The sequence below is a fragment of the Lithohypha guttulata genome (assembly GCF_036872675.1).
Source record: "Lithohypha guttulata strain CCFEE 5908 chromosome Unknown scaffold_1, whole genome shotgun sequence".
Taxonomy (NCBI): domain Eukaryota; kingdom Fungi; phylum Ascomycota; class Eurotiomycetes; order Chaetothyriales; family Trichomeriaceae; genus Lithohypha; species Lithohypha guttulata.
In genome coordinates this window covers 5,107,683-5,124,896 of record NW_027042750.1, presented here as the reverse complement: position 1 = coordinate 5,124,896, position 17,214 = coordinate 5,107,683, and the positions used below count along the sequence as shown (strand labels likewise).

The 17,214-nt window shown below is 48.7% G+C and overlaps 5 protein-coding genes across 5 annotated transcripts; 4 read left to right on the top strand and 1 right to left on the bottom strand.

Annotated features, from left to right (window-relative positions):
* Window positions 1-460: 460 nt before the first annotated feature.
* Window positions 461-2,646, top strand: DBP2 (ATP-dependent RNA helicase dbp2; the record flags this gene model as incomplete). The annotated part of the gene is made up of 4 exons (XM_064896254.1): window positions 461-1,658; window positions 1,709-1,816; window positions 2,276-2,404; window positions 2,450-2,646. 4 exons carry the CDS (start codon window positions 461-463, stop codon window positions 2,644-2,646), a joined length of 1,632 nt encoding a protein of 543 aa, XP_064758941.1.
* Window positions 2,647-6,905: 4,259 nt separating this feature from the next.
* On the top strand, window positions 6,906-7,978 carry CON7 (C2H2 finger domain transcription factor con7; the record flags this gene model as incomplete). Its single annotated transcript, XM_064896253.1, has 4 exons — window positions 6,906-7,244; window positions 7,296-7,476; window positions 7,567-7,908; window positions 7,956-7,978. The coding sequence occupies 4 exons, from the start codon at window positions 6,906-6,908 to the stop codon at window positions 7,976-7,978; spliced, it is 885 nt and encodes a 294-aa protein (XP_064758940.1).
* A 2,262-nt stretch (window positions 7,979-10,240) lies between these two features.
* LTR64_001875 (uncharacterized protein) lies at window positions 10,241-13,799 on the top strand (the record flags this gene model as incomplete). The annotated part of the gene is made up of 2 exons (XM_064896252.1): window positions 10,241-10,296; window positions 10,586-13,799. 2 exons carry the CDS (start codon window positions 10,241-10,243, stop codon window positions 13,797-13,799), a joined length of 3,270 nt encoding a protein of 1,089 aa, XP_064758939.1.
* Window positions 13,800-13,848: 49 nt separating this feature from the next.
* On the bottom strand, window positions 13,849-14,697 carry LTR64_001874 (uncharacterized protein; the record flags this gene model as incomplete). The annotated part of the gene is made up of 1 exon (XM_064896251.1): window positions 13,849-14,697. One exon carries the CDS (start codon window positions 14,695-14,697, stop codon window positions 13,849-13,851), a length of 849 nt encoding a protein of 282 aa, XP_064758938.1.
* Window positions 14,698-15,955: 1,258 nt separating this feature from the next.
* Window positions 15,956-16,756, top strand: LTR64_001873 (uncharacterized protein; the record flags this gene model as incomplete). Its single annotated transcript, XM_064896250.1, has 2 exons — window positions 15,956-16,030; window positions 16,124-16,756. The coding sequence occupies 2 exons, from the start codon at window positions 15,956-15,958 to the stop codon at window positions 16,754-16,756; spliced, it is 708 nt and encodes a 235-aa protein (XP_064758937.1).
* Between the last annotated feature and the right edge of the window lie 458 nt (window positions 16,757-17,214).

Sequence of the window (17,214 nt, the reverse complement as noted above, 5' to 3'; positions counted from 1 at the left end):
AGTTGTATGGCCGTTAACGAAATCATTCACGACTTCACAGTTTCCAACTTAGAGTTTCGAAGTCGTGCAGTGACGTCTCACTTGCACAACAAGATCGTGCCTGCAAAAGTTGAATGTTTTGAGCCGCGTATCGATGAATAGTAGCCTCTTACTCGTCTCACCGACGATGTGATGCAGCAAGTTGAAGATTTGTAAAAGCTCTAACCATTTTTGGCTAGCGCCAACGGTTCTGCCTGGCAGTCTTTCTTGTCACAAAAATTTCATCTGCGCCCCTTCTACATCCTTACTTTTGACATCTTTCATCGCTCAGTCTTTTGTCTACTCTTCTATTACACACTCCCAAAACACCTGAAGTCCCTTGCGAAAAGCAAGCGATACACTTCGTTGACTTACAGGATCCTTCGCGGTATAGAATTGCACTCACTCCTGTTTCACTTCAGGCAACCTACATTCTTTGACAATGTCTTACGGAGGTGGATACGGAGGCCGCGATGGCGGCCACAGCAATGGCTACAGCGGTGGCTATTCAAATGGTCACTCTAACGGTTACAGTGGCGGCAATGGCTATTCTGGAGGTGCTTCTCACGGCTACGGCGGCTCCAATGGCTATTCCTCAGGCGGAGGTTACGGCAACGGTGGCGGCGACAAAATGTCACAACTAGGATCCGGCCTCAAAGAGCAACATTGGGATATGTCAACTTTACCTAAATTCGAGAAGTCCTTTTACAAGGAACACCCTGATGTCGCCAATCGATCCTCCCGAGACGTTGATGCATTTCGAAAAGAGAAGGAAATGACGGTTCAGGGAAGACATGTACCAAGACCAGTAGAAACATTCGACGAAGCAGGCTTTCCTGCATATGTCATGTCCGAAGTCAAGGCTCAAGGTTTTGATCGACCAACCGCGATTCAATCGCAGGGCTGGCCTATGGCTTTGTCCGGACGTGATGTAGTTGGTATTGCTGAAACTGGTTCTGGTAAAACTCTCACATACTGTCTCCCTGCAATCGTACATATCAATGCTCAACCCCTTCTTGCTCCTGGCGATGGTCCCATTGTTCTTGTTCTTGCTCCTACCCGAGAGTTGGCTGTTCAAATTCAACAAGAGATCACAAAGTTTGGCAAATCCTCCCGCATCAGAAATACCTGCGTTTACGGAGGCGTTCCCAAAGGTCAGCAAATCCGTGACCTATCACGGGGCGTTGAAGTCTGTATCGCAACACCTGGTCGATTGATCGATATGCTTGAGGCTGGCAAAACTAATCTTCGACGTGTTACTTACCTTGTACTCGATGAAGCAGATCGTATGCTTGACATGGGTTTCGAGCCTCAGATTAGAAAGATTATTGGACAGATTCGACCCGATCGACAAACCGTGATGTGGTCCGCCACATGGCCCAAGGACGTTCGACAACTTGCATCAGATTTCTTGCAAGACTATATCCAAGTCAACATTGGCTCTATGGAGCTCTCCGCTAACCACCGAATCACCCAGATCGTCGAGGTCGTTTCCGATTTCGAGAAGCGCGACCGTATGACAAAGCACCTAGAACAGATTATGGAGGACCGCGACAACAAGATCTTGATCTTCACTGGTACAAAAAGAGTAGCTGACGATATCACACGTTTCCTACGACAAGATGGGTGGCCAGCACTGTGTAAGTTCTACATCCCGCACTGTACCCCGACTCAGCTAACGACTCAACAGCTATTCATGGCGACAAACAACAAAACGAACGTGACTGGGTCCTGAACGAATTCAAGGCTGGAAAGAGCCCCATCATGGTTGCTACGGACGTGGCATCCCGTGGTATTGGTATGCTTGCATTTGCACCCCCTTCGTTTTCCCACCCCTTCTCCTTTCAGCTGTCCAAGTCGTTGCGTTCTTGTGTGATTTGATGCTTCATTCTCAATCTGTTGCGCCCTTCTCTACGCGCAACGTGTTCAGGCTGTTGCTGGTCCCTGTATCAAACTTTCTTGAAGTGATTTGCAGACTGTCAGAATTCGCAATCAGCACTCTCGCAATCTTAGTGCTACTTAGCAAAGGTTGACCTGAGGCACCAATGACCGAATGAGGCTGCAAATTCAAAGGAAATCCCGATAGGACCGTAGACAACAGCCAATCCACGGACACAGACATTCCGGACTATGTTCGAACGACAATGTTCTGAGAACGAGAGTGATGTGTCCTGACTCACATGATGACCTCTGGGCACCAAGAACCCAACACCCTTCCGTAAGCATTCAAATGTGAGATGACTAACTCATTCTCAAGATGTCCGAGACATTACTCATGTCTTCAACTATGATTACCCTAACAATTCAGAGGACTATGTTCACCGAATTGGTCGAACAGGACGAGCAGGACGGAAAGGAACAGCCATCACACTGTTCACCACAGAGAGTAAGTTTGACCACCTTGCCTATCGAGACGTACTAACGCAATCAGATGCCAAACAAGCGCGAGATCTTATCACTATCCTAACAGAAGCCAAGCAGAACATTGATCCTCGTCTGGCAGAAATGGGCCGCTACAGTGGTGGCGGCGGCGGCGGTCGTGGCTATGGACGGGGAGGTCATCGAGGCGGTGGTCGAGGAGGCTACACAGGCGGCAACAACGCGCCACTTGGACGAAACCGATGGTGAAGAATTTGAACGGTATGAGAGGCAGGTTCTTTTCTCTTATGATATGATACCACATAGAATTGGGAACATTGTTGCATGGGACGGCGCTTCAAGGCAATAGAATACATGGCTTCAAGTTGAACAGGTAGAACTGGGTTTGTCTACTCATCATATCGGAGCATTGGTATTTCATATGGAAATGCTTTGAACGAAGTCGTCTGAGCTGGACGTACGGTCGGCGTTGGAAGTTGTTGCTTACCGTTTAAATGGAAGACTTGGTACAGTGACTTGCCCTCAGTCGTTTCCCCAATTAAAGATTCATTGTTTCGTCCTCACCACACTATGTAGAAACATTTAATGTTCTGTAGCCACCAGGCCTGTTACATTTACTGAGCCAGGCAGCAAAATCACACTTTTGCAAAACGTGCATACTGGATGGTTACATGACAAGGAAACTCCTTGAAAGCACGTTTCTTCTCCACATCAATTAGTCCTCTGGGCAGAAGACCAACGCTAGAACATCCGTGCCAAATCGCTGGTACCAAAGAAATTGCATTCTCTCTGCTCGAGCATCACCAGCAAACACTTGTGACCACTGTCGTTTCCTTCCCTATTGAGAGAATTTCTCCCAAGATGTCGTTGATAAAACATCGTCGCACGTGTGTAGTTGATATGAAAACAACGTGATTATTATGTTACAAACCTTCAGTGCAATCTTAAACGCGCAGGTCTCGAAGACAGGGATGCATCCAGCTCGATCGAGCTGGGATCTCCCTGTGGAAGTGCTACGTCTATCTGATTGGCTGCAGCTTCTCAAGATGGGTGAGCATCTTGCCATGGGTATCGGCGGACTTGCGGAGCCGAGTGTATGGAAATATGACGTGAACGGCGTGAATAAATACGTATACACACCTGCTTGATGGGGACTGGGAACAGGAGGCAGACACAAAGGTTTATATACGAGTAACCTTTTCGCGATCCAGAGAGGTTCAGAATTAAAATTATCCTTTTCCAATTGGGCGGCCTGACGTGACAGAAACCGACATCTCGGCATGAAATCGTGACCAAAAAGCAGGTCCTCGCTTGCTCTCCGTACTCCTCCTACGTGTGCTCGCGTAGAGTTCGGCTGCAGCTCTGTTTCACAAGCTGCAGCATCTCCCCAGTTGCCATGCGGCCAATAGAGTGACACTTTTTCCTTCTCTTCATCCACAGGTCTTAGTAGTAAACGCAACTCGAGCCTGGGGCACAAGTGAGGATTTTCCGACGCTGCCCGACAGTCCGGTCAAAATCAAAGTTTGAGTACAGTGTGTACTTTCTTCTGCAGTGGTGCTTGGAGGCTTCATCTCGTGCACGGAAATGCCCGCGAGGAAATAGAGTCTGAATGCTTCATGTTTGACGCACGTTGTCTAAGGAAGAGCTTACGATAGCTCCATGATTAGCCCGATCGATCTGGACGATACTGTGTTGAGCAGCTGTGGGCAAAGCACCTTCCCCAAAAAGAGGGCGCATCTCTTTTTCTGGACGAACTAAGAGCAGCCACAATTCAAATCACCAAACTAGCCCAACCATTTTACCATTATGGTGATTGCAGCCCCTGCATTGATCCTACGTGTATGCAGGTGAGTACTGAGGCAGTGCAAAGTATTGTCAGATACAAAACATGTACAACAAAATTGGTGTGCACACCACACGAGAGGCAATCAAAGCAATCGATGCAGGTATGTATTGGCTCGAGGCATGCTCATGCAACTAAAACAAGCGAGTCGTCATATCTGTGCCATGCTTTCACTGGCCTCAATTGTTAAGCTAGATCCGACCCGTTCATCTACTGCAGGGCTTTGTCCAGCTAGCATTGTGTAGTGGAGCACATGCCATATGGTGTATTTGGATCACTTCTTCATTTTACTCAGATAATGTTCGCAACACAATATAGTATTACCTATACGTATGATCTGACAGGGGAAAAGGAACAAGACTTCCTCGCCCTGCTAGGAACCAATTTTCCAAATTGCTTCCAACTTTCAAGCTCGGTAGAGTTTCGGTGTGATAGCGAACATACGACAATCGGAGTCGGCCAGGCGCTTCTCGATCCTGGTCGAGCATTCCTCGCGCCCCACACATGCATGAGCAAGTACCAGGAAAGACGAAGTGGCAGATAAGTCCGCGATTAAAGCCATGATACTGGGTAGACAATTTTCCTATGCAGTCCTTGCCCAGTGGTGATTGACAGCCACGCACATGCACTAACCAGATGTTGCCTTCTCACGAGCTCATGATTACCACAGTAGCATGATAATCCGCACCAGTTCAAGCTTGGAGACAAACCCGACTGGTGGAGAGGGATAGGCATGAGACTGAGTGGAGGAGAAAAGCGAACAAGGTAGCCACTCGGAGCCGTGTCTGATAGAGCCATGGAACTGAATTGTGCTCCTTTCATACTCTAGCGTTTGACTGGAGCCACAGCTGATCTGCCGCGAGTCGAGTGCGCTCGAGATATGGTTGTTACTCTACAGTAGCCTATACGAGCAGTCGAATAATCGACTGGATTGGTGCTTGTCGTGCACGCGGAACACCGTATTAGAAGAGGCAGGTTGTCCGTGCCTGCTCAAAATTCTTCCTGTCATTTATCGCTCCTTCTAAACTTTGGTAGACCTGTCATCCTTTGGTCCTGCTCTGAGTAGAGTTTGATCAGCTTTCATCGCAAAAAGAAACAACCAACCACGAGTTACAAGTGTTGGGCACGCAGTACGGCTCTCCACATCAAGGAGCTGCAAATCCAAAAGGTATCGCTCGGTGGTCTTCCACCTTTCCCTTAGCGTAGGTAGCTAAGCTGCTAGTGTCCTCCGCCTAGCACGTCTCGAGCGAAGCGTTCAACTCTATCTATCGAATCACACACTAGTTCGCTGGCATCCACCGTATACCGTCCCGGACAGTGGCGCTCCTCTGCCTGTTCCACGCATCTCTCTCGGCATTAACAGCCCCATCAAAAGAGACCTCAGCGACGCAGGAGACGGAATAGCGATGCAAAGCAGGAGAGCGGTCAACCAATATCCACTCCTGCTGCTTTCTGGGACGTAACCTTGGGTCTCCAGATCTCGCCATTCTCATTTCGATAGGCACATCCTGCTACGACTAAGGGTCACGAGCTCGACACGCGCCTCCTAGATTTTCACTTCGCATCTCCTGGTTGCGGCGTGCTTCCTGACCTGCCCGACCTCTTACAATCGACGCCTGGCCGCTGGAATTACGTGGTGAGGTCATTGTGCGCACGATTGTGCTGGATCTAAGCACGAATCCACCGCTCAACGGCGTGTGGGACGGGGAGAAATTATTATTCAGACAAAAACCCAAGTACAAATAAGATCCCAAGTCATCAAGCTAGACACTAGATCGCTTGCGCCATTTTTCGCACTACAGCAAGCTTCCAATCTGGTCGAGTTGATTTTCCCTCCTGTTTGGTGCTCTATCTTAGTTCGCATCCTCTTCTTTGGTCAGGCTTCTGCACTATCAGCCTAGACGGAGTCAATTCAGGTTACTTTGGCACGTTCACGCCATTGTCGGCTCGAAGGTGCCTGGCTCGAGCAACTACCATTTCGTCCACTCTCTCGACACAGCACGCCGCTTGTCGATCTCGAGCCACGAAGGAAACCAACGGCCTTTCTGCTCGAGCTACTCCGTAATTTGATCTCCTGGGGGCTGATTTCACCTGACTGGTGCTCCCCCACTACGACTCTTTGAGCTTAATCTCGCTCTTGTTCCTGACTTCAGTCCGCGCCCGTCTCTGGTCTAAAATATCGCCGTGCCACGATTCTTTGCCGTCATTCTTCACGCGAACTTAGCTAGTTGCCTACCTACCTACCGGGCAATTGTTGGTTGGTGCTTGACTGGACCTCAGTTTCACTAGTCAACACTTTTTTGTTTGAGAGTGAAGGACATTCACTGTCGCGTCACGTTGACGTTGCGAAGCTTCCCTCCAGTGTTTTTAGTGAAGGAAGTTGATGGACAGAGGTGCAGGGTACGCGCAGTCAGGTTAGCAACCCATCGCAAACAACGCGCTACTTGTTCACAACGCGACGTTTACTAAATCAACTTTCGAACAATTAGATCAGTCGTCTGCTGCAACATACTCGACCCAAGATCCTCGCTCGGCCACGTTATCGAGTAACGGGACACCTTTGTCAGACTACAGCCAGGTAGCTGCCTCGAAGTACTCTCAAGATCATCTTGCGCGTTACTCGCAATACGCACGTTCGCCACACCAGCAAGGACCTATTGTAACTATGGCTCAACAACCAAGTCCGTCACAGTCCCTCCCTGATGGCGCGTCAAGAGCCCATCTACATGCCAATCATAATTCTAACCCAGACGTACCAATAGATCCTTCGATTTCTCAGGCTAGTCCTACCTATCCTCCATACTCTCCCTACGGCGCTGGTCCAGGTCAAGACGGCATGCCACAATATGCGCAGCACCAAGCGCCTCCATACAATTACGACCGAGCTCCTCAACCTGGCCCATGGCCTGGATATCCACCTCAGCACCCAATGCCAGGTCAATACCATCACCCCGGTGCAGTAGGTCAACCACCGCCAACCTCTGGTCCTCAGCGACCTGGCCAGGTAAATTGCGCCTTTGAGGCAGCTCTGAACTGTAGCTCACATGTCGTGCAGGTTTACTCGTTCGTCCCTATCCCAGGCGCTCAGCAGCACAAGCGTCCACGCCGACGGTACGAAGAAATAGAAAGAATGTACAAGTGTGGCTGGAATGGTTGTGAAAAAGCATATGGAACACTGAACCATTTGAATGCACACGTGACCATGCAGTCTCACGGCTCAAAGCGGACACCTGAAGGTACGTGAACCGTGATGCAAGCTAGTCGCACTAGCCGAACAATGAACACGCTAGTTTAGGCTGTGAAACCTGACTAACATGTGACTACAGAGTTCAAGGAAATCAGGAAAGAGTGGAAGGCTCGAAAGAAGGAGGAAGAGAATGCCCGAAAAGCTGAGGACGAGCGCGCCCGTCAGGCTCACGTTCAGGCACAACAACAAGCCCAGCACAGTGTCGAAGGACAAGGTGCAGAACATCCTCAGGGTCAAGCATACCAACAGAACGGCGCTCGACCTTCTCTCCCACCTATTGGCTATGGAAACGCAGATGGCCAACCACAAGGTCAATACGCCCAGCCAATGGGATATCCACCTCAGGGGAATGGCAACATGCACTATCCCCAATATCCCAATTCACCATACGGCCAGCAGCAAGGCCAAGTTTACCAGCAACGTAAGTGAAGCGAACCTCTCAATGAAAATGCTTCTGACGTTTTTCAGAGGCCCAACCAGGCCATTACTAGTGGCTTGATTAGTATGGTCGCAGCTCGTCGTTTCAGCATGATCAATGTTCATATTCCTATGATACCCCAAGCGAACAAATGAGGACGTAATGAGACATGAGAGTCAACATAAGATTAGCATCCAAAGGTGTTGATAGGCTGGTTACCGGTCATTGGGGGGTCCAAATGTCGGCTTGCATGGGTTTACGACACCTTTTTCTGTTGCGTTTCTGCATCTATTTTGTTTCGGGAAAGCTCGGCGTTTCTTTGTCACTTATTCGTACAAAAGACCATCAAAATATTTGACAGGACCAGACGAAGACGATTGTATGATCGACACATACACTCCACGGAGCTGTATGACTAGGGCGAAAAGACTGCTCCTTGATCAGTCGTTTGTGGTTGGAGAAATAGACCTCGCCAAAGTGGGCGATAAGCATTGCAGTGTAAATGATAAGACTAAATCACAAAATTAATGATGTAAATTGTCCTCTTTGCAGCTACTGTCAATGTGCCTTCTTGGTTTGTGTTGTAGAATGATCCCAAAATTCGTGATGTGGGAGGACACAGCAATATGGTATAGAAATGTACGTGGATACACACGCTGCGCCAACAGCGACGACCAGGATCTCGCCTTCCATACATACCACTAGCACGTCAGGTTTCGGCAAAAAGATCTACACCACTCACTGAGACGAAGCGTTTCAAGGATCAGCAAATAGCGGCATGGAACTCGACGAAAGCACGTACTAAAGTAGTCTTGCACTGGCTGAGATTTTTAGCAGCTTTCCCCCCAAGAAATCGAGCCGCGAGTTGTGAGACGGCCTGAAGGAACTAAACTAAAGGGAATGGTGTCGACCTAGTGAATAAGACGTTTTTTGTGTCAAGAGGTCACTGCTGCATCATGGATCATGGTTTCATGGAGACTTTTTTTGGAACGTTAATGGGGTATATGTATATGGGTGTATGGTTGTAGACTTTAGTTCAAGAACATAAGGAGAAGACCAATTACAGGCAGGATTGTTAATGCTGAACAGGCAGAGCATCACGGACGATCCTGGAATCTCACGACTCAGGTTGACTGTGCGTTGCTAGTACTGCCCGACCGTCATTCTACCAGCAGAGTCTCAGAACGAAATCGTGGACAAGCATCCCGGAACGGGACCGACTTGCATACATGGCGCTCCTTGCCTTTTTATTGACTTTGGCTATGTCGCACAACATGCAAGTGTTCCGTTCTCCAGTGTCATGGCAGTGGGCACAGCTGCGTTGGTAATACCGAATACGTTGTGCAACCGTAACAAGAGGGTCATACATGATGCGACAGAGTCCATTGTGGCTCAATCAACCGCAAGACACCACGTTGCGTACTGAGGCCATCCGCAACGTAAGACGGAGCATGTGGTAAGCGGCACCACCACCTTTTGAGCTTGCTGGATTCGGATGGTCTCTATACCAAAATGTGGCCCGAAAATTCTATACAAGGATGCAGAAACAACACCGTTCGCTCTCTTACACAATACCGTGGTAGAGCTTTATGCAGGAAGATTCCTTGTAGTGAAGCATGGCATCTCTCCTCGATAAGGAATGGATGATGTTTACATAGTGCTCCACTACATATACTTCGGATCTGTTTCCCGTAGAGTTTGCGGAAATGTTGAAAGTTTATGAGCTTAAGAGCATATCATTGAGGTGAAGAACCCCGGATCTTGCAATAGCTAAACCTACACTAACACCAAGAAAGAATCTCGAAGAGTACTCCTGCTGGGCTCCTAGCCGAAGGTCCCGCAGACTTGGGCCGTATGTATACAAGCTTGCATACGTAGGAGCATTGTTCAGTATGGACCTTTCCACTAGCCTCCGTTGATCTCGGATTCTCAGAGGGACTACTGTAGCGCAACTGCGAGGATGAACATGTGACAGCTTTGAAACCATGAAATCCTTCTGTATGACGACCTCTAAGCTAGCAGTAGTTCCTCCCTGGTGTGACACCAACGCTCGACGGGAGTGCTAAAATCACTAACACATACTAGCAGAGGATTGGATAGAGGTCGCCGCACTAGAGAAACTGCTCGTTAAGAAGCGAGCCCGCGTCTTGGTGGAAAGTAAAAAGACAATTTGGGATACGAGTGGCCTGGGCGTTCAGAAGTACTTGACGATAAAGGTCGGAGAGCGAGGCTACTATGCATTGTGTGCTCGAGTGAAGACATCAAGACGTCTACGGGTGGCGGCGGCTCTTCTTCTGGATGGGGGTGGCCTGATAGATCGTAAAATCTCTACTCCATGGATCAATGTCGCCGACACAGGACTCCAGGCGAGCAACTCTATGACTATCATACGTAGGGGAATGTATGTCTCGCCAAACAACGTGTACTCAACCAATTTTGTGAAGGCTTCTGCACATCTCGACTGCTTGTGTGCAAGAAGAAGCACGCTCCTGCGATGTCCAGGAAGGTCGAAACAAAATTGCCGGAATTTTTCTGCACACCCCATTGCTCTTGCCATTTTGGATACTAGAATATCCCATCCACTCAATTTGTATCACTCTATTTTACATCGTCGCTCCTTTCGCGCCTTGTCTTGTGCTGAGTTTCTTGTGATGCGCACTTGTAATACCTGCTTGCGAAGGGCTTTGCAAAATCTCGCTTTTGATGCATCTCCTACTGCGTTATTCGTTGATTTCCAGAAGTCTGTAACGACATCGTCAAATTTGGTTACTCGTCGAAAGGTCACCCAAGCCTTTTCTGGCAGTCGTAGAAATCATGCCACTTTGGCATCGCTGAACAGAGGCCACCACCGTCGCGACCTGATCAGACTCAATGCGGGATCGAAGAAAAAGCTCTCACCACTTGGTGCAAAGCGTCGCAAGGAACCATGGCCACTTACCAAATCGGAGAGGCAGGACGCACTGGCAAGAGACAGGAACAGAGCAGCATTGAGAAGCGAACGGGCTGAAGAGGAGGAGCAAGACGAAGACGAAGACGACTCCATTCGTCCTTCGGAGACCAAGGAATTGGTATTGTCTGAGCAGGGAACTGGCTCACGAAGCAAAGAGCTATTGAACAAACAGGAAAAGGAAGATCGAAAACTAGCCAGAAGGGCTTCAAAGGAGGTGGAACAATTCTACCAGGATCCATTAAAGCTCGCTGACGGCGTCTTGAAAAGACTGAAAATACCGGATATTGAGGGTGCCTTGCGCCTTGTCCGAGCAAGTGAAACCTTCGAGATCAAGAATATCGTCAGTTGGAACCATTGCATAGATTGGTACATGGGCCAAGGTGAAGTCAAGCAAGCTCTAAAAATTTACAACGAGTTGAAAAAGAGAGGCCACATGCCGGATGCGTACACATATACTATCATGCTAAGGGGTTTCAGTCAGCATGTTCGTTATCCAAATGCTGTAAAGGAAGCTCTAAAGGTCTACAATTCCATCTTCGCACCCAACAGTACTGTTCTAGCAAGTACGATACACACGAACGCTATCATAAACGTTTGTGCAAGGGGTGGAGATCTGGATAGTCTCTGGGCAGTTGTTGCTCGGTTACCTGAAACTGGAGCTGGTAGCCCTGATCGATTGACGTATACATTGATCCTAAATGCTATCAGAGAATACACTATACGTGAAGTTGCAAGAAGTGCAGATAGGGTCAGGACTAAAGGAGACGATGTGTCTCTTGCAGCCGAGAGGAAGCTGCTGTTTGAGCGCGCTGTGGCCGACGGCCGAAAGGTATGGGAAGATGTCTCTGTGAGGTGGAGGAGAGCAAATCTAGTCATTGACGAAAAACTTGTGTCCGCGATGGGGCGTCTGTTACTCGGTTGTGGTGTAGGCAAGGACATGGAGCAGGTCTTCGATCTTGTCGAATCTACCATGAACATATGGATCCCGGAAAGGAAGAAAAGGAAAAATCAGACATCTTCAATGGATGCATCCTCGATCGAACCTGACTCTGCATCTGAAGCCACGATGTCTGCAGGGTTGACAAAGTCGACGGAACCATTCACGAACTCGTCAACACTGCCTCTCGACGACACAAACGTCTACGCTGTTCCTGGAAGATTGACACTTGCTTTACTGATGGAGGCGTGTTCCCTTCACAAACCTCTGAATCACCTGGCACCGTCTTATTGGCACCTACTGACCAATCCAGATAAGAAGTACAGAATCAAACCAGACGCTGCAAATATCACTGCCTACCTCAGAAACCTTCGTGTGAACCGAGCTAGTGCCGAGGCGTTCAAAGTACTGTCTCAGAATTGGCCCGATGATGTTGCGAAGCTTCTTTACCAACGAGGACCATTCATTATTGCTCTCTCGACATGTGCACGAGACAAGAACAATCCAAATGTGTTCAAGACTGCTCAGAAATTGCTGAAGTTAATGCAGGACAAGTTGGAGCAGAACGAGGTTGGAATGTACAAGGAGAAAGACGCCCTCAACGATATGACTGGCGAGGAGCGACACGAATATATACTAGAGCAGAAACAGGCTATGAAGAAGATGACCGACGAAGAGCGTGCCGAGTTCGAGCGATCAAAGGATGGTGTGCAGTCACTTCCTGTTGCTCCAAAGGCTCTACAGTATTTTGTTCAGCTTGCAATGGACACCACTGTTGGTTGGTCCGAAGGTGTTAGAGGTAAAGATGATGGCACACAATTTGAAAGAGATCCCACCAAGAACCACACCATGGTCGCACTCAAAACAGTGGGACCATTGAACTATCCATTAAAATATTTGGTGAGGTTGAAGGTCGAGGAGACTGAGTCCAACCAAGTGCAGCGAAAGTCCAGAATTCCAAGATCGTCTGCTGCAGCTAAGACGCAGGTTGCTGAGGATCTTCCTGAAATGATAGGACTCATGCGTATCATGATATCTGCCTATGACAAAATCGTCGAGGTTGCTGAAAGGTTCAAGAGCATTCCCGGGAAAGCACCGCTAGACGAGCAACTGGTTGCTCACTACAAATCATGGGCGCGGACATACACTATTTATATGGCAAGAATTAATAAGAAACTTGGAATTAACAATAGGAGGCCTCAACTCAATGAAGTGGATGATCTACCTGAAAAGGGAGAGGCTGAGAAGGACGAAGATATGGTTTCACCTGAAATCGAACGTCGAATTAGGATGGTTCTAGGTGAGGTCGACGAGCAAATCATGGATGATCGGGCGCAAAAGAAAGGTTTCAAGAATAATTTCTTTCCTGGTGACCGGAGATCACGAGAACCAGCACTCAAGATTCATTCTAGGATACAGAAAGCGGAACGTGACACTTTACTTAACCGAAAAATGGAACAACATTTTCCAAAGAACGACTACGGCGTGCTCAACGAAGACCTTGAGGTTGAGATGGGAGAGAATGCTAGAAGAGCCATCGAGATGCAAGATCGTCGCAGGAATCCCTCCACGTTTGATGTCCTTGGCAATCGAGCGGATACACCAGAAGCTCTTGCCTCCATGAGCGCTAAGCAGCGTTATAGGCGCCGGGAGGAGCTGAAGCAAGTTGATCAAGTCAATACCAAACGTAGAAAGCAGCCAATGATCGGCGATGAGCTTGGTCTCGACGATGAGAACCAGGATGAGTCTCGACAGTCGTGGTCTCGGACCTCAACGACGAAAGGAGACACTCGACGCGCGCAAGAAGATGTACCATTCACAAGTTCTACTAACGAGACGGACAGTGCGATGCAACCAGCGAAAGGCAGCATTCTTAACAGGGGTGATATTAAGGGTGCCTGGCAGAGGTCGACGACCAGGCCCGGACGAAAGTTCGGGAATGTTGGTATTGCCAACAACAATGTACAAAAGAAATCTCCCTTCAAGCACAATACCATGTACAATTAGATAGACAAGTCTTTGCGGACCAAATGATCCTACAACTTCAATTACTGTGTCACGGCAACGATTTCAATGTCGCAATACTAGGTGATTTCATGCTTCGTCCCAATTTGTTCTTTACAAATTTGTGGACACAGGTATCCCAGATTCTGCGACGACCAAGTTCTAATTGACTGATCACCTCGTCTATATTCTTGCTCAACTGCTGAACATTGATTGGCGTCCACTCGCACGTTTTCGTGTTAGCGGCAACAAGTCGATCCGTGCAGAACCTCAATCTATAGCGGTCTCTGTCGTTCTTTCGCAGCGAGTATTCGACACATCCGAGCCGAAATCGTGGGATCGCCTCGAGAATCGCTTCTGGTTGGCGCCACATGAGTAAAGTGTCGAGCGTCCAGAATGTGTCGTCAGTAGCTAAGTCCAGCTGGTATAGTCTAGGCACATCGGCTTCGAAGTCATAATGTTCAATTTTATGGCGTTCGGTTATGAGGATTTTCAATCGTGGACACTGTTCGGTGAATGGCACGATGATTGAGGGCGAGGAGGAACATAGCTCGATGCGCTGCATGAGTGAGAGGCGATCACGGTGGATTTTGCTCCATAGATCCAGCGCCGGTATGGTTTTGAAGGTGAAGGTTTGTCGTGTATAGAAATCTTCGTCGATTTCGGCCTTTAGGAGCCTGCAGACCTGATGGAGTTTCGCGTCGTTGGGGCGGACAAAGTATTTGCGAGCTATGATTTCCGTTGTGTCGCTGTAGTCGAAGAGGTATTTGTATATCATCTGTCGTACCTCAGGAGGGAGTGTCAGTAAGTTTGCAAGACCACGTTTTTGCATAGCGTCGTTGTTGATCTCAATACGCCTTTCGTAAGCCCGACGAAAGGCGGTATGCTCTTCGGGTGTCATGTTTCGTAGTCGTTCTCGTTCTCCTCGTTCGATCGCTCTGCGTGCCAGTTTGCGAGCTTGAACTGTGTTTATCGCTCGCTTTGTGCCTACCTGGCAGTAGGCGCATTTGTATCTGTATGGCCATTTTTCGCATACACCTGGATGTTCACAGTGAGATAGTGGTTCACATGGACGTATGGTTCGAGGCATCGCTCACGCTATGCTGGGCGTCGCATTCCAAATTCGAGGTATACCCTTGGGACCATTCAATAGACAAGACGGTATTCGAGAACGAAGTGAATGAGGCTCGACAGGTGCCTGGGATTAGGCGAGCTCCGTGAGTTACGCAGCTTGCACAGCCTAGCAGAGGGCGCGGAACGAGCACGCGAATGGCAAGCTGCTACACATCCTTGGGGCTTCAAGTGGTCCTGTCATCTTCGAAGGACTTGTAGATCGGTTTTTCCCTTCATTCGTCAACCTCGACCACAAGAGTCGCACTCGAAAGACCGGCCAAGCATTGAGTAGGTTTTCCTGTCGCATCGCGCGCTCATCAAGTACTGAGAAAGGTCGGCTTGGTGTATGTGAGTCAAAATTCCCCCTCTCAAGATGAGCAGGCACCCTTACCATACCACTGATCGCACTGGCATATAACACCAGACCATCTTTCTGATCAGCCTGAGGAAGGAACTACCCACCACCAGCGCGTTTATGACGCGTCAACGCGTTGCACGATCTCCAGAAGTTGGAAATCAGCACCTTAATGCGTACAAACGTGCGTCAGATGGTATCTCACAACTTGTACAAAGTGACTCCCTTTGCTCTCTCTTTCTGTTAGGTCGAGAACATATTCGCCGTACCATCGAACATGTCTCAACGGCCGCCTGTCCACAGGTCTGAACGAGCCAGTGAAACTGATACTTTTAGACGTGCACTTTGTCGATGAAGCATGTATTCTCACACCTGAAAAACACGCAGCATCATGCCTGATCGAAACCGGATCTCTTCCCTGGTTCTGCTTTGATTGACTTGACGAAACGTGTTTTCCATAAGGAATGCTAATAGTGGCGCGACTGTGTTTCGGGTAGCAAGTTGCTTTTTAACAGATCAGGAAGCAAGTGTCAGGGAAGATCAGGTTTACATCGTCTCAACAGTTCCAGAGCTTGGACAGTTACTACAGATTCAAGAAGTTGTTGGGACAGATCGCCAGCAGATGGGTAAGGATGAGAAGAAGATGTCTCAGGAAGCATGAGCTACATATGTATCACACAGCCTGCCGTCGATGTCTCTGGCTCTTCGGCTACATCGTACTCAGCAGCTCAAACTCTCGCTACGAGGGGTTGACTGGCCTCGCAACGTGACAGCGTTTAGTGAAGGTTGAAGGTATGTACAAGAAGGCGACCTATCTGACTCGTGTCGCATCTGCTGACTGGTGATGTTTTTCTAGCAGTACAGCTCGTTCCCGCTTAAAAGCACCTTCAAGCAATTAAAACATCTCCAAGCAAATATGGGACCTCACAATCGTTCCAGTGCTGCAAGCACTAACTCAGCTGACTCTAAAAGAAAGAACACCGACACCCACGAGGCCCGGTCTGCTCCGACATCGCCCACCGCACGGCCGAGCAACAAGGCCGAGCCAGACGCGTCGCCAGCTCAGCCTGCAACAGCGTCTAGCTTATGGAGCGGTCTATTCAGTATACTCTGGAACTCGTCGACCCTGCTCAACACTTCATCAGGACGACGGCCGTCCATCCCAGAGGTCTTCAATAACCGCATCGAGTTCGACAGAGACGAATTTGTCATCGATCTGGGTGTGTTGTACGAAAAGTACGACACTCTCTTGCAGGAATTGAAAGAGCAATATGTCAAGATTCAGGATCTCCAGAAGGACAAGACCACGGCTGAAAGTCGCATCACAAAACTTCAGAAGCAGGCGGAAGAAGTTTCTACGAGGGACACAAAGCTGAGGCAGTCACTAACAAAGAGGAACAATGATGTGAAAGAATATCAAAACTGCCTCTTGACACTGAAGTCGCTAATGGGTAAAGCGGAAAAAGAAGCAGCTGGCCACGAGTCAGATTGAGGTTGCACACGGTAGGGGAAATTCTTCTAGAGTGTTGCGTGGAGATGAGGACAACGTTCCAGAATTGCTCGTGTTAAGAAGGCTGTACGATGACCGATGCCTTCTAAAGCAAGTCTTGCATTCTTAGCAGCATACTCTCCAGGTGTACATGATCACTAGTTCCTAGACATCGTGAGATGGTGTACTTCAGAGATATGTAAACCGTCTTAACTTGAGAAACAGAATCACGCACCAACTCCCTGCTGAGGTATGCTGCCTGCTCCGGGACCGGCGGTCCATTCTACACGACCTAGATACTCGTTGACGAACGCGTCGTACTTGCCGTCCAAGAGTGGTACTCGAGCACGTTGACCATCACCACATGTGATTTCGCCAGAATTAATTTTCAGCTGTTTCGACATCCCATCCGTCAATTCTGATAGTCGTGTCTTAAATGCTTGTACAAGAGTTGAATGTGC